This window comes from Lynx rufus, unplaced genomic scaffold (assembly GCF_022079265.1).
Source record: "Lynx rufus isolate CCGP_SWC_20201006 ecotype Redwood Valley unplaced genomic scaffold, mLynRuf1.p SCAF_22, whole genome shotgun sequence".
NCBI lineage: Eukaryota > Metazoa > Chordata > Mammalia > Carnivora > Felidae > Lynx > Lynx rufus.
The window spans coordinates 9,795,958-9,822,646 of record NW_025814837.1 but is presented as its reverse complement, the minus strand read 5'-3'; the positions used below and the strand labels follow the sequence as shown (position 1 = coordinate 9,822,646).

General features: G+C 41.1%; 1 protein-coding gene across 1 annotated transcript in view; it reads right to left on the bottom strand.

Annotated features, from left to right (window-relative positions):
- Positions 1 to 26,689, bottom strand: part of GAREM1 (GRB2 associated regulator of MAPK1 subtype 1) — a 41,032-nt gene that overhangs the window by 5,422 nt on the left and 8,921 nt on the right. The window contains exon 3 of the mRNA XM_047086873.1: positions 12,759 to 13,931. Within this exon, the coding sequence (XP_046942829.1) occupies positions 12,759 to 13,931 (1,173 nt within the window). The remainder of the gene's footprint in view (positions 1 to 12,758; positions 13,932 to 26,689) is intronic.

The following is a 26,689-nucleotide window of genomic DNA, read 5'->3' as shown; positions in this document are numbered from 1 at the left end:
CATTTAGAGCTGGTTCTGGCCCCTACTTCTATAGCTGGGCAGTACCGAACAGCTTTCCCGTAGGCTTCCTGCAGGACAGGAGTGGGCAGGAAGTAGTCAAGAAAAGCATTGGTAGGTCATGGGGCCCAGAGGGGGCGGTGAGCTATGGTTAACTGGAGTGTTTATAGCTAAACTCCAAACTGCATCTGAGATACAGAAAAGGTTAGAGGTGGCCACATGAGTTAAGTGCGTACGTGTGAGTGTGTGTGTGGTTCTTGTTCTTAGGATATGGGGTGTAGTCAGTGAAGAGAAGTCCAGAGGAAGGTCTTCCTCCATTGTCACGGGAGGGCTGTTTGGATGTAATCATGAGTTCAATGGGAAAGAACTAGGCTGACAGGAAACCCATCTTGGAGAAAAGGTAGTTGAAAACAAAAACCAAAAAAAAAAAATGATCTTAAAAGGACCTGGTCCAGGGCGCCTGGGTGGCGCAGTCGGTTAAGCGTCCGACTTCAGCCAGGTCACGATCTCGAGGTCCATGAGTTCGAGCCCCACGTCAGGCTCTGGGCTGATGGCTCGGAGCCTGGAGCCTGTTTCCGATTCTGTGTCTCCCTCTCTCTCTGCCCCTCCCCCGTTCATGCTCTGTCTCTCTCTGTCCCAAAAATAAATAAACGTTGAAAAAAAAAATTAAAAAAAAAAAAAAAAAAGGACCTGGTCCATGACAAGAACTTAATGTATAATTTTGTAGAGGCAAAAAAGAATGGGTTGTGCTCCCCCAAGCATTAGGACCACCTGGGGCTGAGCATAGCTGACTGCCTGCTCTCTACCTCTTACTTTCAATTTGTTACTTTCTTTTCTTTTTTTTTTTTAAAGATTTTATTTATTTTTATTAAAAAAAATTTAATGTTTATTTATTTTTGACAGAGAGAGAGAGAGAAGAGACAGAGCATGAGTCGGGGAGGGGCAGAGAGAGAGGGAGATCCAGAATCCGAAGCAAGCTCCAGGCTCTGAGCAGTCAGCACAGAGCCCGACGCGGGGCTCGAACTCACGGACCGTGAGATCATGACCTGAGCCGAAGTTGGACGCTCAACTGACTGAGCCACCCAGGCGCCCCAAAGATTTTATTTTTTAAAGTAATCTCTACACCTAACGTGGGGCTCGAACTCACAAGTCCGAGACCAAGAGCTGCATGTTCTACTGACTGAGCGAGCCAGGCGCCCCTCAACTTGTTACTTTCAATGCGCTGCTGTAGACGCTCAAATGAAGTCACATGCAGTTTATGGGAAAAACTATATGCTTTGGTGAAATATATACATTTTGAGATCCAGAAGGTATAAATAATGAGGGTTTATTGTGTCCTCTTACTTCCTACCTCCTACACCCTTATAACAGGAATCGTTCTCCTTTTCTTTGCTTCTTGATTGGATTCAACATACATATCCAAGAGGAGTGTAGTTATATTTGAAATGAATTTTATGAATTTTATCTGACAATGAAGGGCAATTTACAAGACTCGATGGCCATTCACCCTATTTGCAGTTTCCCCTCATATTCAATTTCACTTCTAAGTGCCACATTTTTAGCAGATTCCCTCTAAAAGTCTCAGCATGTGGCTTTCATCACGTTTCTTGCCATCTCCAGAGGCACCCTCTGATTGCTGGATAAAGTCCAGCCTCCCCTGCTTCCCACTGAAGCTCTCTGCACTCCTTCTCGCTATTGCTTGTAGCCAGAAGAAATGATTCCATCTCATTCCATCTTTCCAGTTACTTCTCCCACCACTGCTCTACACAAACACACAGGTCCAGTCAAAGCGGCAGGTTCAGTGTCTCCTCAACACACCTTATGCTTGTCTGCTCCTTCCTCTGCTTTGGTTCTTACTGCCTGTCTCTTCCGAAATGCCATTTCCTAAGGCTCAGTGCCGACCACTGCAGGCTCGGTTTGGGACCCCTGCATGTGGCCACCAGGACTTGTTGCTGCTCCTGAACTCAGCTCACGCTGTTTATATTTACTTACTTTCCAGGTATATGTAATTAGCCTGAACGTGCAAATGGTAAGGACCATCATCGCTGTTAATAGTGCCCTGTGGATGACAGAGTTACAAAATATATATATATTGTCACCTCTGGTGCAAATATGTCCCACAGAATTTAATAAAGGTAAAGGTTAATAGAGGTCACCAAAAATACAAGAAAAAGGTACTTTTATTTTAAAATATATACTATGAGAGTGCTTTTTATATTCTTATGCGGAGATTGTTATTTTTAAAAAAATTTTAACGTTTATTTTAGAGACGGGTGTCAGAGAGAGGGGGACAGAGGATCCGAAGTGCGGTCTGTGCTGACAGCAGAGAGCCGACGAGGGGCCTGAACTCAAAAACTGTGAGATCATGACCCGAGCCAAAGTCGGATGCTTAACTGACTGAGCCCCCCAGGCAGCCCTGGAGATTGTTATTGGTAAGTCGGGGCTGTATGTTAATTTTTTGGTGTCCTCATAGAAGTGGTGATCTAGAGAAAAAAAGGGCACCAGCAGACCTGGCACATAAGACCACCGTTGACTCCACCAATACACTTGATGTAGTAACAGCGTGAAAATGACAATGGTGGTATTTCTAAGTTGGGACATGCCAGCCCCCCAGGATAGTTACTACTCTCAGTGAGCATATAACAGAATACACCATGCTTGGTGGACCAGACTCCTCCTCTTCCTCTCCTACGCAGCATTTAGGACTGAACTTCAACTGGCCCCAACACAGGGAGGATGCGGTTACCTGGGTTATCAAGAATAAACCTCCAACACTGGTCCTAAGTGAGGGGGCAGGTGTTCTGTCTGTCACAGATTATGTATGACCTTGGCTATGGGTAGTTTGGGTGTGTGCAGAGAAGCTCGCCTACTGGTTATGGAAGTGTTGACGAACACAACATGGGTTCGGGTGGCAGCAGGGAGAGCAGACTCCCCGCTGTCTTCCGAGCCTCGCTTCGTGACTTCTCTGATCTAAAGCTTTTCCCTCCAGCAGTTATACCTCCTACCATTCTCTCATCTTTGCTCCTTCACAGGAGGGGCTTCCCTTTCCTAAAATGTTCAGTGATTAAATTCTTATCAAATGTCAGATACCACTACTCAGGATTAGGAAAACTCTCCTTAGTATTCATGCAGCACACGGCTAACCCAGGGCTAAATACCGAAATTTTATGTAATTTATTAAAAGGTGGAAATGGTGAGCTCTGCTCTTTCTAGAACATTCTCTAGTCACTTTTCTTTAGTCTACAAGGAATATTCATGTGACTGCCATCTAACACACTGACATAATTTAACAGTCAGGGTTTGAAGTAAGTTGTAAAAGGTGTCTGGGGGTTAAGAGCTGAGAGCAGAGACACTGTCCCTAAAAGTGGCCATCACTTTCCCTTCTCCTACACACTACAGTAATTCCATTTTGCTATTGACTTGTTCAAATGTATGTTGAGCGCCTATCACATGCTCACTGAGCTAGTGGGTATACAAAAATGAGTAGGTCATGGAATTAGTTGGGAAGAAGGGAGACAAACACATAATCAAGATACAAATTGGCCCTCTTATAACAGAAGTAAGAGCAAAGGTCAGCAAGCACACCATTGATTTATTCAAGGTGACAGGAGAACAAATGCATAGGCAATTATCCCGAGAAAGTCTTCAGGAAGAAGGAATTACAAGTGCACAAAAGGTACAGAGGCATGAAAAAACCACCACAGTGATGCTCTGGTCTGGGGGCTTCCCCGACTAGACAAGTACTGGTGACATTTATCAGACAGAAACTTAGAAGGAAGAACAGAGTTTGGGAGAAAGAAGGAGCCCAGTTATGAAAATACGGAGTTTGAGTTTGATGTTCTAACAGATAGAATCTGAGTGATGGTGGCATTGGGATCTCAGTGAGACGTGAAGAAGGCTGAACCCCTAAGGAATGGGCAGAAGATGAGACAAAGAAGGAGAAACACAAGTGACTACCTCTTACCACTCACAGAACAGAGCTCTACCCGAACAGTGTCCAAGAAGTGAAGGGAGGGGAGACAGCAAGAGCGTGTCAGTGTGAAGATAGTAGGGTGTCGGGAAGTCAGGGAAGGTCTGGAAGATACGCGAAAGCAGGTCACTGGGGATCTTAGCAAAAGAAGCCTGAAAAAAAAAAAAAAAAGCCTTGGAAGCCAGATTTCCAGTGAGTCAAAGCTAGAACGGGAAATGAGGGTGGACCTGGGAGGGCAGACCATTCTTTTTAAGAATACTGACTAGAAATGAATGAGGGAGGCAGCTATTAGAAAGGGATGGTGTATTGAAGATGGCATGGCTTTTTCTTCCCCCTGAATTGGAAGAAACTTTAAAAAAGATGCCCAGTATGTACACGCACATAACGTAACCTGGCGGCTGAGTGCTCACGGACTCCTGGGACCTATTTAAGAAGATGTGGAGAACACGCATTTTTTTCATTGCTTTCTGCCTTGGCCATTCCACCACTGGCCACTGTAAAGCTAGAAAAGAAATGAACGGTAACTTACTGTAAAACAGCTAAAGCGAAGATAGAGCACACTCAGTAGAACGAATGCTTCGGAAAGCTTTGTGTTTCTAAGTGAAGCTGGTCAACAAAGTCAAAACCCCATCTCAATCCTTGGTTGAAAAAGAAATAACGTATCACAGAATGGGACTGTTTTATTTTCAGAATGCTGTCCGTGAAGTTTAACTTGCTTTCCTGATGCTGGGAACAGCATTTAACCTTTCTTTCCCCTCGCTACTCCCTTTAGCTCTGTCTGGCTGGGAGGGAACTGAGCACAGTGTAAATGACCAATAATTTGTGAAAAATGGACAAGGAAGTCTTCTTCCTAAATAGTCACATGTTAAAAGTCATGCATGAGAATTTGTTCAAAGTGCAAAGCTCATTACTACACGGTTAGAAAACAAGGTTACAAGTGTTTGTTTAGAGGACAAAATTCAAATGTTACATACAATTGGGAGCACTTTATATACATTACCTATGACCTGATTTCTTTCTCCTGTGACATTATCTTCCTTTGACACTTCCTAGGGATTAAAGAATACAAGAAACCAAATACACACCAAGTGTTTATGAAACAGCATAGTGTAGGGGTGGGGGATTGTGGTATGGTATTTCTTGGACAGTCTTCATTTCTTGGAACTCTCTACTTGTCTTCTATGGAAGAACTGACACTTTTTACACCCTTTCACTAACTGGACCAAAGAGATCGCTTAAGAAAAGTAAATGGAACACTTATTATGACATCTTTTGCATAGCCGTCTTTTTGGGGGGAAAAATCAATTTTATAGCCATATACTCAGCTTTTAAATACAACAGCAGTGGATCTGGAGTTGAGGTCATACACTCCCCTTGTCTGTAGTTTAAAATGTACCATCATATGCCTGTGTGTGAAAATCTTTGGTCTCAAAGAGCATGTTGCTTAGAATCATGGACAGTCACCAAAGAGACACTGGCACACTTAGGTGGGTAAGGATCGTTTTACCTCTTTGTTGACAATGATTCAGAAAATACATAGATACTATATGTAAGCTTGATCTAAAACTGGACTCACCTGTACTATGAGTTTTCTTCTCTAAGAAGCTGACTTCAGGATAATGTCAGCAACGGAAAGAAAGGAGTTTTGTAACCACGCTTCCTTGAACTTTGCAACTTTGCCTTCACTGCATGCCCTCTGCCCTGTATTTTACATTGCTTCCCACACTCCCTCTCCCAGATAACAAAATCATTACAGCCTTAAGAAATCTTATTTATAAAGAGGCTTTTATACAGAGTTCATAACCCTGTCACATACCCATCAGGATATTTTCAGCTAAACAGAAATTAAAGTTTATAGTGACAAAATAGCAATAAATGAACCTCTATGTGATTAATTACGCGAGGGCAGATGTGATTTACAGTCGAAATCCTGATTCTTAGATGCATACTCTCCCCCCCACCCACCCCGGTTTTATACACTGATGATAAGGACCTAACACAGACCTGGGTTTGAAATGACCTCCAATCTCCAAGCCTCGGGCGAGGGAGGCAAGGCGGAGGCTGTTCACTGGGAGGCAAGAAGGGCAAGTGGTTCTGAAAAGAATACTTGTTTAAATTCTAGGGTGTTTCTATGGACTCAGGAGAAGGAATACGCCATTGGGGCAGAGAATAAAGCCCTTTTCTGAGCAAGGAGTATAATACATGATAGACATATTTAAATAGTATATAACCTTCACATTAATGTGATTTTGTGCAAATGGTACCCAAGAGTGCAGATTTGAAACAAGAGCTATCCCACAGAATATTATAATTACTTTATTAACATTCTAATCGTTGAGACTTTCAATGGACACAGGAGAAAAACATTTCTTGGCTTAGAAGCTTTCATTTAAAAACAAATAACCTACATGAAACCAGAGGCAATTAGTTTCAAAATTACCAAAACACAATAATAATTTAGTCCTTATTTCAATTAACAAATGGGAACGTAGGTATGGCTTGCTTACAGGGTACTCCTCAAAAGTCATAATTAAAATTAATTAAATGTCAAATGCCTTAGGAGACCTCATTAATTAGTGGAATCCTGAGTGAATCTTTTTGTAGTGCAATTACTTTGAAAAATAAATAGTCACTTCCAGAGTAATCTTTTTAGTACCTAAGCCTGAATATTGTGTCAGATTTATTTAAGAAAATCTGTCTTTTAATGCCTTTTCTAAGGTTAACATTTGATACAGGAAAAAATTCCAAAGACAAAATAAAATAAAAATTCAGAGTAAAATCCATTCTCATAGCCACTTTTCTGAGTTTATAAATGAACATCTTTTTATAGCTTTTTCCTAACTTTGGTAGTTATGTAAGGTATTCTTGAGAGAGAGAGAGAGAGGGAGCAGGGGAGGGGCAGAGCGAGAGGGAGACACAGAATCCGAAGCAGGCTCCAGGCTCTGAGCTGTCAGCTACAGAGCGAGACAGGGCTCGAACTCACAAACTGTGAGACCATAACCTGAGTCGAACTGGACGCCTGACTGACTGAGCCACCCAGGAGCCCCTTTGTTTTTAAACCCAGTACGTTTTTTGTAATATCTCAGAGACCCAGCAAAATGAAACTATCACATGTGCTTTTGGAATGTGGGGACAATGGAGCCCGCTTGGATACTGAGCTGGCTGTGGAGGGAGATGTGCCTGTTTCCGTCAGCCTCCTTGACCCTTTAGAGGGTTTACCATACCCTCATTAAGGAAGGACTGAGGGAAAAAGCCTCCACAAAATCATTTTCTATCTGACCCTAAACTGGAGTCTATCCCATATGAAGTTATGGCTATTATTTATTAAATGCTTACCAAGTGCTCGGGCAAAGTGCCAAGCACTTTGTGTGGTATGATAATGCAATGAAGAGGCTGTTATTCTCCCCACAGGAGCTGACTCAGGGAGGTTAAGTATTTTGCCAAAGGTACGAAGCTACTATGTGGTAGAGTGAGGAGGATTCCAATCCATGGCTCTTAACGTGCCTCTAATTATCTATCACATAGTGTGGCAGGTCACTTCTCTCCCGGCTTCTAGTTAAATTCCACGGAGACAGGGAAATGAAGTCTCTGGGGATGCTTGGCATTTCTTCCCATGTACCTACCAATTGTTTAGCCAGTCTGAGGCAGATTCACATACCCCAACTCACTTCTGTACAGCTCAGTCCGTTTTTTTTCCAGCACCTACTGGACTAGGTCCGATCAAATGTGGCATTAAACTCACCCTGTAAGTCTTATTTTTCCCCAAACACCAACAACACAGCGTGCTCTATCACAGGAACTTTATTTATGATGGACTTTAAGCCTTATGCAATGAATATATGCTACCAATCCATCTTATAACAAATCCTTGTGCTTAGTTTCTCAGGGGCTATGGGGAATCATGCTCTCACTATGGTTATCGCATTCTTCATCAATATGGCAGTAATACTTGGTTTAAGCCAGTGGCTCACAACCTAAAGTTCCTTTGATGATTTTCTTTTCATGAACCTCAGGAATTGCTGCCATGTCAATAACCAAGAGTGAATAGACCTTTTTTTCTGTTACTGAAGATGATGGAGGATATTAATCCCTGGGTTCTGGAGTCCCCAGGTTGGACACTGTTGCATAAATGATTTTAGAATAGCTGTGATTCTACAGTTTTGATGATGATTTGTAATTCAGTGTGCAGACCAGAACAGCTTGGGACTCATACATTCTATTTGTAGAATTTCATGCAATATAAAGTCTTTCCATTATTGTTTTCCAAATGGCATCTTTTTTTAAAAAATGTTTATTTATTTTTAAAAGAGGGAGAGAATGTGGGGCGCCTGAGTGGCTCAGGCAGTTAAGCATCTGACTCTAGATTTTGGCTCAGGTCATGATCTCACGGTTTGTGGAGTTTGAGCCCTGCATTGAACGCTGTGCTGGCAGTGTGGTGCCTGCTTGGGATATTCTCTCTCTCTCTCTCTCTCTCTCTCCCCCTCTCCCTCTCTGTTCCTTCCCAGCTTGCTCACGCTCTCTCTCTCAAAGTAAGGAAATAAACTTAAAAAAAAAAGCACCTTCTTATTAAAAAAAAAAAAGAGGAGGTAGAAAGAGAGAATATGAGTGGGAGAAAGGCAGAGAGAGAAGGAGACAGAGAATCCCAAGCAGGTTCCGCACTGTTAGCACAGAGCCCTATGTGGGGCTCAAACCCATGAACCATGAGATCATAACCTGAAATGAAATTCAGTCAGACGCTCAACCTACTGAGCCAGTGAGGCACCCCCAAAATGGCATCTCCTAAAGAGGAAAAAAAAAAAAAGACAGTTCTTTAAGTTCTTAAAAAAAAAAAAAAAGACACTTGTTGAGTGTATCCAGGTAACTATTTTAGACCTATCAACCGGTACCCAAAAAATTAAGATGATGGAGAGAGGCCCACGATGTTATGAAGTAGAAGATGTGTTCAGAATAAATGTATGAACCAAACGGATAATCCACTTACGAAGGACTGTCAGGTCATTCTGATTTGAGGGCACTTTGCACAATTTAAGAAGGTGAAATGTCACCATTCAGTGATCTGGGCGTGCCCTTTCAGTCTGAGCTCATCTGCAACAACTCTGAGGAGTTCAACTGGCTGCATCCTTTCTCTGTTTGGAGCTATGCTTACTTTCTCCTGGGCTATTCCTATAAGGAAGGGAATAGCTTCTCATATTCTGGAAAAATAACTGGCAGAGTTTTGTTTTCAAAAAAACTGTATTAAACAATCTTTACACAGACACATGGCGACTAGAGCATAATTTTAAATAGCCACATCAAATACAAAGTCTAATAGGGATACATCAATTACTCCTCCACTGAGGATTTTCTATCTGGCCCCACCACCTAGTTTTCCACCTTAAGATACAGGTAGGAAAGTGCTGAAAACATAACCCTGAGGACTCCGGAACTGCAGCACAGTGCAGGAAACACAGTAAGCATGATGGTTGAAGGGGAAAGATTCATTCTCACGGTTACAGAAAGAAACAAACAGCTCCAGAATTTGCTGGGGAGAGAGCGCAGGTCCATGTTGTGACTCAGGACCCTGAGGTAGGAAGTGCAGGAGGAAGAGAAGAGTTAGAAGAACATGAATAGGCTGATAGACACTGCAATGGAGCTGTTGTACCACTGCATCTTAACAGGCCTGGGTCATGGGCTGTGGCAAACGGAGTCCGTTCACCGATTACCAGCTTTGCTTCCCTTACTAGGAAAGACGTACTTTCAGGGCGCCTGGGTGGCTCAGTTGAGCGTCCGACTTTGGCTCAGGTCATGATCTCGTGGTTCGTGGGTTCGAATCCTGCGTCGGACTCTGTGCTGACAGTTCGGAGCCTGGAGTCTGCTTCAGATCCTCTGTCCCCTTTCTCTCTGCCCTTCCCCCACTTGCACTCTGCTCTCTCTCTCTCTCTCTCTCAAAAATAAACATTAAAAAACAATAAATTAAAAAAAAAAAGACATACTTTCTTTGACTCCATTCCATTGCTCCAGCACCTTCTATCCCTAAAGACCTGGGGGGATTTGTCACCTTCCCAGATGATGTCTCACTTGAAAGTGGCCTCACTTGAAAGCTTATTACCATCTTTAATTATTAGGCGGGGCAGCTGTTAAGATACAAGGCATGTCTTTCTCCCAGGACTCACTCCAGTACAACTTTCCAAAAAAGTTTTATTTAATTCTGCGGAGCACTTGAATTTATGCCCCATTAAAGTTCCCTTTTGAAAATTACAAGCTGAAGCCACATCTAACAATTATGTCGTTCTCTGGATCCCACATACTTCCTAAAAATGGAAAACTCATTTCATGGTCACAGAGCCAATAGAAAAATATGACTTCATTTGAAATGCCTAATTTTTTCAAGTAAATTAAGTGATTTCAGGTGTTAAAAATTTTTTTTAAAAAGTATTCTATAAACACTGGACATGCTCTGAAAAGATTCTCTTGTAATAAATTACATTGAAGACTGGAGACCAAAATCTTTTCTTCTCCTGTGAGGTTGGCTTTTACTTTCAAATTTAACTCTCACATTTTTAGTACCAAGGTCAAGATAGAGCCTCTTAATATTTATGTTCTTACTCATCTTTCAATTATGCCACAGAACAAACAAGTGGCACTAGGTTCCTATTTCTAGACTTAGTTACATAATGACTTTGGGTGTGACCACCACGGATGAGTCAATCAATCAGTCAACAAACATGAGTCCCCCCCTATGTGCCAAGTAGGACCAAAGTTGCATGGGAACAGCTGGCATGGTCACAGCCCTAATGAAGATCAGGGTTCCAAGTTTCCAGTAACATCAAATACAGAGCTGAGTTGAGACATACTGAAAACTCCTTACTTTCCAGGAGGAGTGTCTCCTTTACCTGTTTTCTTGGGGGAAGTGGGGAGAGGAACATCCTCGGACATGAATGAAAATGCCAAGGACTCTAACTTCACCAAGACTTCCCCCCAATTTTCCATGGCCCCTACTGGGTACAGGGATCTTTGGGCTCGTGTCTTAAAGTCTGTGGAAGATCCTGCAAGGAGCAAGCGCAAGTCCAGATCGGCGGTCTCTGGGGGGTTATATCCTAGAGCAAATAGCCAGAGGGGGGGGGTCCTCTCTCAGGAAACTGCAGCAATGAGGGCTCCGCGTGGAGAGCTAAGCATGACGCCTGGTACAAAGTGCCGCCTGATGTTCAGGGCTGTCCATGACCTGCCTCCAGCCTTTTCAGCTATCACTGCCTTTCAGACATCATCGTCACCCTATTCCACTGGCTCAACAGAACTCCTTGTTTTTCCGCACCTGTTCCAGCTTCCACACCTTTGCTTGTGCTATTCTGCCTGGAATGCCTTTCTTTCTCATTTCTCTGCTCTTCCAATTCATGTCTATTTACCAGCTCATTTAAAATGTCATCATCTCCATGAAGCTTATCTCATGCATCACCCAACCAGAAGTTTCTTTCTCCTCCGGACTGCCACACACATTGTCTGTATATGTCTCTCTTCTGTTGTTTATCATATTTTCACTTGTATGACAGTCATCTCATTTCATCTGTTAACTTCCCTATAAAACCCAAAGATAGCAGAGTCCAGTCTTACTGATGGTCTTATTTCTCACATCCCACCCAGTGTTTCCAGGGTTTTGAAACCGGGTTCTGCAAAGCTGCAGGGTTCCACAGAGGTGTCTTGAGACCCCCGGGAGGAACAGAGAGAGAACAGGGACACATGGAGACCCCTGCCCCTCAATGTGCTTCAGTCAGATGAGTTCTGATTTTAATTCTTCTATTTATTGTGATTCATGTGAGCCTTTTTTTTTTTAAGCTTCTGTTAGAGACAAAGAAAGAAAACCACTGCAATAGACAATGTCAAATAAGTGAATAGAACTACACCCTATGTCTCTAATGCTTTCTTGATTCAGAGATAATGAATTCCAATGATTAAAAAGGAGGAGCAGAGGTTCAGAGTGCCTATCAATCGAAGAATACAGTCACAACAGAGGGCCCTTTCTCCTGTCCCGTACTGACCTTTTTACATTAAGATTTGATAGAAGCCCTTGGAGCCCTGAACGAGTTATGTTTAAGGCATTAAAACAGAACCACTCCAGCTCCTGGTTCTGCTCTGGTGTGTGAGTGTGTGTGCACATACACGGGCACACCTACTGTGCTTTGATCTCAATGTAACTTCAGGGATACAGGAAAGGGTTACATATCATGCCGATGTCTCTTGATCCCTCTCCTCCCACCCCCCAAATAAATCTACTCTTCCTTTAGTCTGTACCACTGTAACTTGCTCTAAATACCCACTCTGTTCCTCAGGCTAAAGCTGCAGACATTTTCCTTGATTTCTCTTTCCGTCACTACCCACATCCAATTTATCAGTAAGTACACTCGGGTCTACCTCTAAAACATGTTCTGAAGCAGCTCATTTCTCTCTGCTACCAACTGCTGTGGTTCAGGCCTCGTCATTTCCTACCTCCATTACTCTAATGTCTCTTCTCTGGTCTCCCGCGGTCTGCCCTCTCCTCCCTATTATCCGCTCTCCAGGCGGCAGCGAAAGTCGTGTTTAAACCCCTCCCGTTACAAACTCTCAAGGTTTCTCATCAAACGTAGAGTACAACTCTGTCTCCTAACTGGTAAAAATAATCTGGCAAGTATTTCTATTTCACTCCAAATTAAGCAGATTTGCTTCTCCGGATACTTTCCCATCGGGGAGTTTTCCTTTTCTTTAGGAAAGAAGATGCATTAGTAGATGCCTGAGCAGAGAGACGGAAGGGTGCCATCACTCAAAAACAGAAGGGACTTACGGCTTCAGATTTGGGAGGCACTGGAGGCGGAGGTAGGGCGATCTCTGAAGACTTCACTGCCGCTCCCAGAGCTCCGGGGGCAGGAAGAGGAGAGGCTGCGCACTTGGACCGGACAGAACCTCTGGGCTGATCGCATCTGCTCTCCTCGCTCAGGGAACGAGTGAGGGACTGCTGGCTGGGCTTGCCGTCCTCCAGCCAGAGCTCTTCGTACGGGAGTTCTGACTTGCCTGCGATGCCTGCTGACTCCTCACTGGCTTCCGGGAAAAGGTAGTCGCTCCCACTGTCACCCAGGTCCTGGTAGGGCAGGATGTCATGAGGAAAGGGGGCCCACTCCCCCCCCAGGTCCCTGCAGCCATGAAGGTTCACCTCGCTGTTGCCATGGAGATTGTTGCCATACACACAGACGGAGAGCCGGTGGAAGGACTGGGTGAGCTCATCGCGAGCGTAGCTAAGCGAATTGGGCACGTGGTTGTGGCCAGAGCACCGGCCCTTCTTGGGGCTCTTGCAGTCCTCATTCCAGTCAGTTTTCACGTCTCGGACAGCCCGGGAATACTCATCGATGTCGAACTGTTCCTGGCAGATACCCAGCCAGTGATGGACCAGGGTTTCGGGCCACACTTCTCCCTTCACCAAGTGTTCTGGGAGGCTAAACTTGGGGACGGTCAAGTGCAAAGGGAAGTGCATGGGGAGGATCTTGTTGTTCCGCAGCACACAGCAAACCACCACTGTCTTGGTCTGGATGTTCACAAACTTGTAGCGATGCCCCTCACGGATGAAGTGGAGGTCGTAGGGGTTCCTGGGGGGAGGGCTGGGCACAGTCACATTCACGGGGAGCCTGGTTTTCTCCACAATGTTGCGGATGGTGTGTTCGCCCTCCTGCATCTGAAGCTCCAGGGGACTCCGGGTGCTAAATCTGCCCTTGCACTGGAATGGAAGGCTAATGCTTTCATTGGTCCGGTGATTCATGCAAATGAGGCAGGGCATTTTGCCTTTGCCCAGCTTACTGATGGAATTGAGTTTCCCAATCTTTTTGAAGATTGTGTTGAGTCGTGACTTTTCTTTGAAAGTCTTTGCATACAAGATTTCTGCCTGCCCCATTAGAGTGAGTTCATCCCCAGTACAGAGGGTGATGTTGTAAACTTCCGTGTCCTCGTTGCACTCACCCGAGGCAACCTACAATAGGATATATCAAATTTTAGGTTAGTTTCCCTTAGTCCATTCCCACAAAGAAGGAGACAACTTGCCATTAAGATACGCGAGCACACATACAGAGGAAAACGCTATTTTAACATTCCTTGTATAAAATTTATATGGTTGGGGCGCCTGGGTGGCGCAGTCGGTTAAGTGTCCTACTTCAGCCAGGTCACGATCTCGCGGTCCGTGAGTTCGAGCCCCGCGTCAGGCTCTGGGCTGATGGCTCAGAGCCTGGAGCCTGTTTCCGATTCTGTGTCTCCCTCTCTCTCTGCCCCTTCCCCGTTCATGCTCTGTCTCTCTCTGTCCCAAAAATAAATAAACGTTGAAAAAAAAATTAAAAAAAAATTAATAAAAAAATAAAATTTATATGGTTAACAATAACACGAAGATACTTGTTTAACCTTTTAAAAACACTCTGTTCTGAAGAAAAAAGCAATCTGTTCATTAATAAAAATTTGAGAAGCACAGAGAAAAGACACAAAAAGAAAATAACACCCACAGGCCTGATTCAGAGACAGCCATGGTTAATGGTTTGATAAACATCCTTCCAGTTTCTTTGTCTATGTAGAATAGCCTATCGTATGAATAATTATTTGGGGACATTAATCTCATCATTCTGTCTTTTCCAGTTATAAAAAACGCTTCCATGAACACCACTGTAAGAAAATTCCTTATTTTTTAGTATTAAAATTTTATGAAACTTTCTGAAATTGGAATTGGGACAGAGGATGTAAAAATGTTTTATTTCTCCCTGTTCTTGAATTTTATTCTACTCATGTTCATTGGAAGAAATATTAGAAAATACAGATGTAAAAATGAACAAATTCTATAGTTTTACCACTAAAGATAATCTATGTTAACAATTTTATATAAACAAGAGAAAAAAAAGAAATGAGACGTGTCGTCTATCTCAGAGATTTGTGAACACACACACAGAGTTTTCTTGTTTCGTTTCTCACTATATTCATTTTCTCATGTACTGACCTTCTGTATTTGATAATCTGGGGATGTGCCTTACTTTTTGACTAGTTCTTTATTATTCGATGAGTTTTCCCAATGTTTGGCAATTGTAAATAGTACTGCAACGAATTTTATTTTATTTATTTATTTTTTTTACAGTTCAACTATTTCCTTAGGATAAAGGCCCAGAAGTTGAATTGCATGGGTAAAGCTATATATGCACTTGAGAGGTCTAATATGTACTTGCTGTTGTGCTTTATCAATGTTATAGTTATTTATACTTCTTCCACTTTATGAAATTACCTGCCTCTCCATACTCAGGATAAAGAAGTTTAACATTTGCCAATATTAAAGGTAAAGCATGCATCCTGCGTTTATTCATTCACATTTTATTTCCATTTGCTTTAGTTGACTATTAGGATGGTGAATATGTTTTGGTATTTTTTATGTGGCTATTTAGGTCTCTTACTTTGTGACTGTCTATTTGTGTCCTTCACCCATTTTGCTAATGGGATGGTCATCTTACCTGTTACTTTTCATGTAATGTGAATGTCCTTAATGCTCTATATTTTTCAATTTGTTGCTTGAATTTCAACTTTATAACTTCTTTAAGTGCTAAAGGTTTGTCTTCCTATGTAGCAAACATTTTCAAAATTTTCCTTTGTTAATTTCATTCTTGGGCATTACGCTTCTACTAGTTAATACAAATCATTGGTTCTGAGTTAGGCGTGATTTTGTCCCCATTCTCCAGGCCCTGGGGACATCTGACAAAGTTTGGAGACGTTTTTGATTGTCATGGCTGGGAGGGTGCTACTTACACCTAGCAGGTAGAGGCCAGGTATGTTGTTAAACATGCCACAATCACAGAACAATCCTTTATGGCAAAGAATGATCTGGTCCAGATTTCAGTAGTGCTGAGATTGAGAAAAACTGATACATTTATTTATTTATTTTTTTTAAAAAATTTTTTTTTTTTCAACGTTTATTTATTTTTGGGACAGAGAGAGACAGAACATGAACGGGGGAGGGGCAGAGAGAGAGGGAGACACAGAATCGGAAACAGGCTCCAGGCTCTGAGCCATCAGCCCAGAGCCCGACGCGGGGTTCGAACTCACGGACCGCGAGATCGTGACCTGGCTGAAGTCGGACGCTTAACCGACTGCGCCACCCAGGCGCCCCAAAAACTGATACATTTAACCAATATTTTCTTCTAGTATTTTGATGGTGTTTCATTTATTAACTGTTTAACTTATTTAATTAAAATTTCTTTGATGGATTATGAAAGGTAGAGATCTCACTTTCATTTTTTAAACAGTTAATGACTGCCCAGTATACTTCTTAAATAACTATTTTCATCATGGATTTCAAGTGCTGCTACTTTGATCATGCACTAAATTTATACAAGACATGGGGTGCCTGCCTGGCTCAGTGGGTAGAGCATGCGACTCTTGATCTCGGGGTTGTGAGTTCAAGCCCCACGCTGGGCATGGAGCCCAAATAAAAAAATTAAAAACAATTATAAAACACATACATTCATTGTAACTTATATTTGTATCTACTTTGGGGCCATTTATCTTAATGACCTTTCTGCCTACTGTCTCGTCATAACTAAGTTGTTTCAATTTCTACGTCTTTATCTTACATTTTCAGATCTGATAACAAAAGCCCTCATTTGTGGTTATTCTGACTCAAAACAGTTTTGGGTGGCAAGAAATGAGAAGCAAAGTCAAGAGTCAAGTAACAGTCTGAGAGAAAATATCTGCAATATTTCTGCAAGTAAAGAACTAACACCCTTAATACATACACAACTTAAATTTTGAGAGAGAGAGTGTGCGCACAAGTGGGGGAGGGTCAGAGAGAGGGAGGGAGAGAGAATCCCAAGCAGGCTCCGCACCATCAGCACAAAGCCCGATGCAGGGCTTGAACCCACGACCCGTGAGATCATGACCTGAGCTGAGGTCGACAGTTGGATGCTTAACGGACCTGCGCCACTCAGGTGCTCCTACATAAGCAACTTTTAAAAAAAATGACCAAAAATCCTCCAGAAAAACTGGCAAAAGTCATAAAAAGCCAGTTCACTAAAAAAAAGTGCACAACAGACTTCAAACCAAGGAAAAGATGTTCAACTTCTTTTATAATTAGAGAAAAGTAAATGAAAATTATACTGAGATACCGCGTCTTATCTCGAGCACTGATAACAAAAGCTTGAACTCATACTCAGCTGGGGAGGCTATGAGGAAACAGGTACTCTTATTTATAGCTGGTGGAAATGCAAAATGATTTCCCCATGGCGGGGAATTTGGCAATATCTAACCAAACTATGCACCCATTTATCCCTCCACTCAGCAATCCTACTTCTAGGAAATTACCCAAAGACATTCCTTCATCAGTATGAAAATACAAATGCACAAAGTTGAGTATTATTTGTATTTGTACAATACCAGAACCAATCTAAATGCCCAAACATAAAAAATTGATAGGATAAACTAAGGCACAAACAAAATGTATTATGCAAAAAAGAACAAGAATGAGTTCAATGAATTAACATGAAATGACTTCCATGATATATTAAGTGAAAAAAAACCCAAAGTGCATAAAAGTTTATATAATATACTACCTTTTCATTTAAGAAAGAAGGAAAAAAATCAGTATATATTTTTCTGCTTATTTTTATATATATAAAAAAAGGAATACAAGAAAAACAAACCAGAAAACAATGAAATTGGTACTTAAGGGAGGTAACGAGGGAGGGACACCTCTGTGAGTGTGCCTTGCTATCGAGTTTTAATGTTTAGGAGATATGCTAATGTTCCAACATATTCCAAAAATAAAATAAAGTCAACAAAAATTTAAAAGAAACTGAAAGCTGAATGCAAATGGAAACGGATGAATCCAATCTTATTTCAAAGAAAAACTTACTACACAGGGGACAGAGACAGAGAAATCATCCACGTAACTTTAAAATGCTTTGACATCAACTGCCAGTAGGGAAAAAAAAAACAACCCCTATGGTGTTCTTTTAGGTAGATTTGTTTTGCGTAGGAGAATGGACATAGGGATTCTGAGACCATTTATGTATATTGCAAAAATAAACAAATGAGTAAACATATTCTCTTGAGAGCCAGAGTTTTCACTGTGGAGGAAAGACAGAAATGTGGAACTAGGAAAGGTAAGAAAGAACTCTGCTGGGTTGACTGAAATTGGGAGGTACTGGTATTAACTCATAATTTTAGGAAACTGTACGTGCTCGCACACATCTATGTCTTAGCTTTGTTCTTTCCAAGGGATTAGAAGTAAAGACATCACCGAATATACATAGTGTCCCAAACCATTCCCTACTAAAAGGAATCTTGATTCCAGGACTAGGGCAGGAAAGGTATAAGATAAGCTTGGGACATTTTGTTGTGCCAGAAAGTGAAGAAGTACTCCCGACATGATGGGAACATGTCAAAAGGACACAGGAGTCAGCCTGAATTGGCTTCCACTGGCCAAATCTGGGATGATTTGAACATCATAATACATAAAGACTGCAATGAATTATAATCTATTGAACAAAGCAGGAATGCCTAAGTCCACACTGTTATCAAAATGAGGAATGAATGAAAAAAATGAAGGGGGTAACGTGACAAATGCACAGGAGTGGTGGGATTCAAGATTGGTCTACACAAGAAATATTAAGAATGCTTAATTTATAGGATGAGTTTGATTGAGTAGGTTATGTGAGTGGTCTTAGAGTGTCTTCCCTCAAAATGCATACTGATTGCAAGGGGAGAAAAAATAACTACAGACTGGAGAAACTAAACAACACTCTGACCAGGTGATCAAATTTAATACAACCAGAGAGGGATCCCCATGTCGTGTGCCTCTGGATGTGATTCCTGATTTTAGGACCTCAGTTATAGAACATTCCACCTACAACTGCATTACTAGAATCTAATTACCTAATTACAAAGAAAGAACAGACAAACCCAAGTTGAGAAATATTGTATAAAATACCTGGTGTATGTTCCTGAAAAACATCCATGTGATGAAAGACAAGAAAGGTTGAGGAACTGCTCCAGGTTAAAGTGAATTAAAGACAAAATGCAACGTAAATGCAACATGCAATCCTGGAATGGATTCTGAACTAAAGGGAAAAAAATGCTATGAAGTACAACTTGGATGGATTGTAGAGTATCACATCACTTATGTAAAAATATGCTATTTTTGGGGCACCTGGGTGGCTCAGTCGGTTAAGTGGCCGACTTCGGCTCAGGTCATGATCTCGCGATCCGTGAGTTCGAGCCCCGCGTCGGGCTCTGTGCTGACCGCTCAGAGCCTGGAGCCTGTTTCAGATTCTGTGTCTCCCTCTCTCTCTGCCCCTCCCCTGTTCATGCTCTGTCTCTCTCTGTCTCAAAAGTAAATAAACGTTAAAAAAAAATAAAAAAATGCTATTTTACATAAAAAATATCCTTATTCTTAGAAATATACACTGATGTATTAAGGAGGAAAGGGCATAATGTATGTAATTCACTCTGAAATGATTCAGAAAAATATAAGTTATATGTGTGTATGTATATGTGTATATACAGGGTAGAGGATGATGAAACAAATGTGGCAAAATGTTAAAAGCTGGTGAATCTGGTACGGTGTTTAGGGCGATCTTTTATTATTGTATTTAGGGAGATCTTTTATTATTCTTGCAAACATTTTTAAGACTGCAAGTATTTCAAAATAAAAAGTTCAAACAGGGGGCGCCTGGGTGGCTCAGTTGGCTAAGTGTCCGACTCTTGGTTTTGGCTCAGGTCACGATCTCACCTTTTGTGAGTTCGAACCTTGCATCAGGCTCCATGCTGACAGTACGGAGCCTGCCTGGGGTTCTCTCTCTCCCTCTCTCTCTGCCCCTCCTCTGCTCTGTCTCTCAAAATAAACTTTAAAAAAAGTTAAAACAGGGCACTAAGAAAATTTTAGATATTTTTGCCTATTTTTCCAGATGAGCTTCACAATCATTTTGTCTATGGTTTGCATTGGTCATTTTATTGGGAGTGAATCTACCTGCTGTTTTGGCAAGGAGTGACATCATCATCATATTTATAAATAAGCACATGACAATGCTCATCATTTATTGAGATTTTATTTCCCGAATTAAGTTTGCCTTTGTTGTCGATCCTTGAACGTTGCTGTTCATTTGTACTTGCTGCACATGATTTGTTGCGATCCCCTATGTCCAGGAACCTCACTGCAAGAGTTTTTTCCAGTTGATCACCTTGAGATTCTTAAGTGACTAAATCTTACGTAACCAATGCAAACTTTATCTTTTTTTTTTTTTTTAGTTTTCAACCCTTCTCCCTGACAACAGTATGGTGGTGAGAGTTTTGTTCCATATTTTAATATGAATATCATCAGTATTTTAATATCAAATGAGGAATTTGATGGTTTGACATGGATTTTTTAAATCATATTAGTAATGTGTCTTACCAATTCTAGTTTTCTAAATGTTTCTACAAGAATTTTTTTTTAAGGTTTATTTATTTTGAGAGAGAGAGAGAGATAGAGAGCAACGGAGGGGCAGAGAGAGAGAGAGGGAGAGAGAGAAACCCAAGCAGGCTCCACGCTGTCATTGCAGAGCCTGAAGTGGGGCTCGACCTCACAACTGTGAGATCATGCTAAGAGCTGAAATCAAGAGAGTCGGACACTCAATCAACTGAGCCACCCAGGTGCCCCTCTACAAAGAAATTTTAAAAATGTTTTTAATCAAATGCCATTTCTGTATCCAATAAAATAGTCATGTTTATTTTTAATTTTGATGTGCTATGTTTTATATGAGTAGACTCTCAAATATTGAAACAACCCTATATGCCTGAAATAATTATGAGTGTGGTGCACTTAAAACTACACTATGATTCTTCTGATACTATTTCATCTATGACTTATGTATCTTAGTCACAGGTGAAATTAGTCTATAGCTCTATTATGTTATCTTTGTCAGGTTTTCTTTTGTTATTTAAAAAAAATTTTTTTTTAACATTTATTTATTTTTGAGACAGAGAGAGAGAGCATGAACAGGGGAGGGTCAGAGAAAGAGGGAGACACAGAATCTGAAACAGGCTCAGGCTCTGAGCTGTCAGCACAGAGCCCAACACGGGGCTCGAACCCACAGACCGAGAGATCATGACCTGAGCCGAAGTCGGCCACTTAACCAACTGAGCCACCCAGGCGCCCCTGTCAGGTTTTCGTATCAAGCTTATTTATACTAAGCCGGAGATAGATTTTTTTTTCTTTTATGTTACTGAAAAAGCATCTGGGTAAAGTGACCAGCAATGTTCATGTTATTTACTAAGTGGTAATCATCAGTGTGTGTTTAGAAAACCTGACAGTGGCAATCTCTGTAAATAGTTTCTTACCCACTATTCTAGGTCATTCTATGTAATTTTAAACTTTGGAACAGCAATCTGTCAATCCGTATTAGCGCTATAGAAAACAAACAGCTCCATTGTCTTGTTAGTGAAGTGCGTTTCTCTGTAGCAGGCACTATCAGAACATAAATGCCAGCACAATATTATTTTAATGGTAGTTCAGGCTCCCAAAATCCATTTTAGGTGACTAAGATTAAGTGTTGCTATTATTTTTAACAAGACCTCAATTTAATTGTATTTACTTTCAGACTCTGTATTCATCTGGGCGTCTATATTGGAATAAGTTTAGGAATCTAAATAAATAAATTAATAATAAATAAGCACAATTTGGGGGGCCTGGGTGGCTCAGTAGGTTGAGCACCTGACTCTTGATTTCAGCTCAGGTCATGATCCCAAGGATACTGGATGGAGCCCCGAATCAGTCTTTGTGCTGAGCGTGGAGCCTGCTTGAGATTCTCTTCCCCCACCCTGCTGACCCTCTATCCTGCTTGCACACTCTCTAACAAAAATAAAACAATAAGATAAAATAAAATAAATATAAATGAACTTATTTGGAATAATTTCAGATTTGCAGAAAAGTTGCAAAGTTGTATACCCTTTGTCTAACTTCTCCTGTTAACATGCGACTGAACCGTGGCACGTTATTATCAAAACTAAGAAATTAACACTAATACAAGACTACTAAGTCAACCACAAAGTTTATTTGGACTTCATTAATTTTTTCCCACTAATGTCCTTTTTCTGTTCCAGGATCAAGCCAGGATATCACAAGTCCTTTATTTTGTGAGTTTCTTGGTCTTTCCTTGTTTTTTATGACCTTGAGAGTTTTAAAGAATATAGATTAGGTTGTTCTTTTTTCTAAAAAGAGAGGGAGCAAGGGAGTAAGTAGGCTCCATGCTCCTGATGCAGGGCTCCATTCTATGACCCGGGATCATGACCTGAGCTGACTGAAATCAAGAGTCAGATGCGCAACCGACTGAGCTACCCAGGTGCCCAGAGAAGAGAGTTTTTTTTTTAAGCTAATAAATCATTTATAAATTACAGTATTTGGCACATACCAGGGCTGACTTTCTTTTCCCACAGGACTTACAGACTCAAGGCTTCAGTTACTTTATTCTCTTGACTTTGGTCACGAAGAGTCCCTATGAAGATTCATTTGCTATTAATTCTACTTTTAGTTTATCCCTAAGGCTTTTATTTTCAGCTAGCATCTAGCTGTGTCTACAATAATACAGATCAGAGGTCAGCAAACTATTGTGCATAGTCCAAATGTGGCCCACCATCTGACTTTGTAAATAAAGTTTTATTAGGACATTGCTGTGTTCATTCCTTTATGCACATTTTACGACTGCTTTCACTCTACAATGGCAGTGCTGAGTGGGTGCAACGGTAACTGTAAGCCCTCAAACTAAAACAAATTGTTTTTAAAGTAGTCTCCATGTTGGGTGTGGAGCACAATGCGGGGCTTGAACTCTCAACCATGAGATCAAGACCTGAGCTGGCACCAAGAGTTGGACTCTTAACTCACTGAGTCACCCAGGTACCCCACCACAAATGTATTTATTCTTTGTCCCTCTACAGAAAAAGTTTGCCGAGCCCAGGGATAGATGAGTGAAAAGATCTATGGCCTTTGGAAATTAACTGGAACAAAACTATTAACTAAGTTATGAGCTGAGTTTGTATCTGCCTTTAGTATTAGGTGACCTCAGGCAAAATGAGAACATTACCGCTACCGTCTACTCTACTAGCTTAATCAGTGTATGTAAACAACTTCCCACAGTGGCAAGTTCTCAATAAATAGAGGCCATTAATATTACTTTTATGCACAATAAAAACATTAAAGAAGTTTTAAAAAGTAAGCTCTGTGCCCAATTTGGGGCTCGAACTTACAACCCTGAGATCAAGAGTTGAATTCTCTACCAACTGAGCCAGCCAGTTGCCCCCCAAACACTTAAATTCTTTTATTTATTTTGAGAGAGAGTGAGCATGAGCAGGGGACGGCAGAGAGAGAGGGGACAGAGGATCTGAAAGGGCTCTGCGTGGACACCTGACCGAGGGGTTGGTGCCTATGTAGGGCTTGAACTCCTGAACCGTGACACTATGACCTGAGCCAAAGTCAGAGTCTTAACCAATTGGGCCACCCAGGCACCCCACAAAAACATTTAACTTCTTAATAATTCTGTTTCATATTGACTTTCACTTCTGTGTAGGTTCATGTTGGCTTCTATTTCTACCTACTACTGTTTTCAAGCCCTAACCACTACTTGAAGCATTATCCTTTCTTCTGTACTGAAGAATTGCTCAAGTTTTTATTCAATGTGTTATCCCAAAATAAAACTTAATGTCAGAATAGGGCCTGAAATATCCTTACAGTTACATCCCAAAGGAAGTGAACACATTGAAATGATTCAAAAAAATATACCGTTTTAAGGCAGACTAGCCTCTAAAATGCTCAGATGCACTGCTGTACTTCCTTTTTAGTAAAACTTTGTAAAAAACTTGGCAGTTCATCCATTTGGATCAGGATGGAGACAGGGATGTTGAGAGAAAGGGTTCTCATGAGACTTGAGAAACACACACACACTCACTCACACAACAAACTATTTCCAGTTAACATCCAAGGAGCTTCTCAATTGCGAAGGAATAACAGAGCATATGTTTCTTTCTAGACCTTTAAATCAACTTCATGTATTTTTCCTAATTTACCTTTATAAACATACACCTTCTAGAATGAAGAAATCATGGGGTCTAGTGAGCACCGCACACCAAAAGAACTGAAAGCGAACGTCCGTGTAGCTTGTGAGACACAAATCAAGACGGGACGTGCACAGTTTAAGCAGCTCAAAATTATCCTTGCTACATGTCACTCTCTGGGCACATTCAACAGTTTTGTCTACGTTCTTGTGTATGTGTATACTTCTAGAGGAAGTTACTCCTACTCCCATACATAAAAATGTATCACATATGTGAGTAAATCTGTAATTCCACGCTCCCAACCCTGATGGCATCATTAATGCCAGCAATTAGTTCTGCATAAATTATGAGACTAGCGTCCCAACCGATCTTGTGGTCACTGTTGGTGACGGGTGAAGAATCTCCTGAATAAATGCTCTTCCTCTGGCAGTTGAGCCGGTCTCCTCTGGTTTCCACAGATGTGATTTATTTGCATAATTTCTTTCCGTTTTTATTTTTTTAAGAGCAAAAGAAACAATGCGTTCTGTCTAAGTGCTTCGGTATGCGTGCCTGCTTAACATTTCCAGTTTCAATGTTTCCTGAGAGGAAGTAATTCAAAGTGTGTTATCTAAACAACTCTAATAGGTCTAATCCAGGAAACTATCAGGGTTTTACTGTTCATAATACCATTCGGAATTAATACCCCATGGTCAAGCAACGTTTTAAAACACTGATATAAAGTTTTACACACACCCACACCCACAGACAGCTCTGGCAACAGATAATCTGTTTTCTAAGAACAGTTGTTCTAAAGATCAAACATGTTACAGAGGTCAACATTTCAACTCTTGAAAAAAAAATCAGGATTGATGTGACTGCTAGGTCAAATAACTAATATTTGATTAGTATTAGGTCATTTCCCCCCAAACTTCAATTTTTGTATCTCTTTTCTTTGGGAAAATGGCAGAAAATGAGGAACAACAGGCATGAGGAGTTAAGATAAATGTCAATCCTGAGTGTTCCTCTCTCTTTTTAAACAGGAAATAGGGCAAGGAGGAGAAGTGCGTGGCAATGATTTAATTTGCAGTGGTATGGCAGAGGGCTTGCCAAATGGTCGTTTTCCAGACAAGGCCTGAAAACCTCAGAAGACCAACAATAACAAGAACAACAAAAATCAAAGCCACTGGGCTATCTTCAAACACTGACATAATTAACCTCACGATTGTATCCAATTTATCATTCTGAATGACTCTTGAAAATAAAGGACATCTGACTCATGGTAAAGAAAACATGCAATTAAAAAAATTTTTTTTCTTACATCTGACACAATTTAGATTGGCCAATAATTGATAATTTCTGATCTCTCTGGAATATAGTCAAGAACAAGGCAGTGAGCTCAAGGCCTCTGATCAGCCAAAAAAAATATGATGTTAATGTTAGGGCTTATAGAAAAGCCTTGAAAGACCATATCTCAGCATGCTTACTCCCCTATAATAAAAATTCCATTCAAACTGTTACCAGACCACAGCAGAATAGAAGTGGAAATTAAAATTGGACAAAGGGACGGTTAATTAAGGCGGGTACTCTAACCAATAAAAGGCAACAAACAATCTTACCGAGACCATAAAACACCCAATTCTCGGGGTGGAAGGTCTCTTCATGCAAAGACTAAAGTCATACAACACCTCGGGAGATGGAGAGAAGTTTAACTTTGGTTCAAGGACTTCTCTTTAAGATGACAGAAAAGTATTCTACATTTTAGGAAACAAACGAAATTATAGTTCTTTTTTTGGACAGAACTTCGGATAAAATTCACAGCTTCCCCCCAAACCTGGCTAACTAGAATTACTTGCACTTGAAAGGTTCCAGAGAGGTAGAAAATGCCAGAGCAAATAATCCCTATTCGTTTTGAAAACTCCAAGAAAAACCCACCTCTCTGATTATTACAATCCTACAACTTGGGGAAGAGATGCTTCTTCTGAATTGTCAAGACAGACACTAGGCATGGTATTTTAAACTAAGAATGATGGTTACACCTGAACTACACTCTTAAAACAACACGTCCACCCACAAAATTCCCCCAAAGAAGTATCACTTTAGGACGACCATAGGATGGCCGACAAATGCAGAACAAAGGCAACTAGCAAGCTGTTTTTGCCCGAAAGACAAAATGATCAGGAAGATGTCATAGAATGAAACAGACAAGAGTAGAATCACAAGCAGCCTAACACCTCTCAATTAATGTATTTTCAAGGCCTCCTCTGTAGTTGTTCTGTTAAAATGAGTAAAGAGAGTAGCATGACATATGTTTCACTTGTTAACTACTTTATACATGGAAATAAGATACAGTCCAACTAGTTGGCACAGGGGGAAGAGCTTGATTTCATCTTTTTCAGATGGCAGCTTAAAAAAGGGTAACTAATATGTTAAGATAAAAGGCACATGAATTGCCTCAAATCTATGAGTTGGGGATAAAACCCTAGTGGATTCTCAGTAACTTGGAAGCCTTGGAAAAAATCCAAAGTTCAGCATCGAGTTGCACGAATCACTCACGTTAAACTTTAGAACTCTCCTTTATTTATTCAATGGTGCATTGAAGCCACGTCAGTGTATCTTTAACGCTGCTTCAAGCAACAATGCAAGAACCCAGCTGTATGTAGCCTTGTTTCTCTGATAATACTGGTTAATACTTTAAAATTTTGGGGCTAA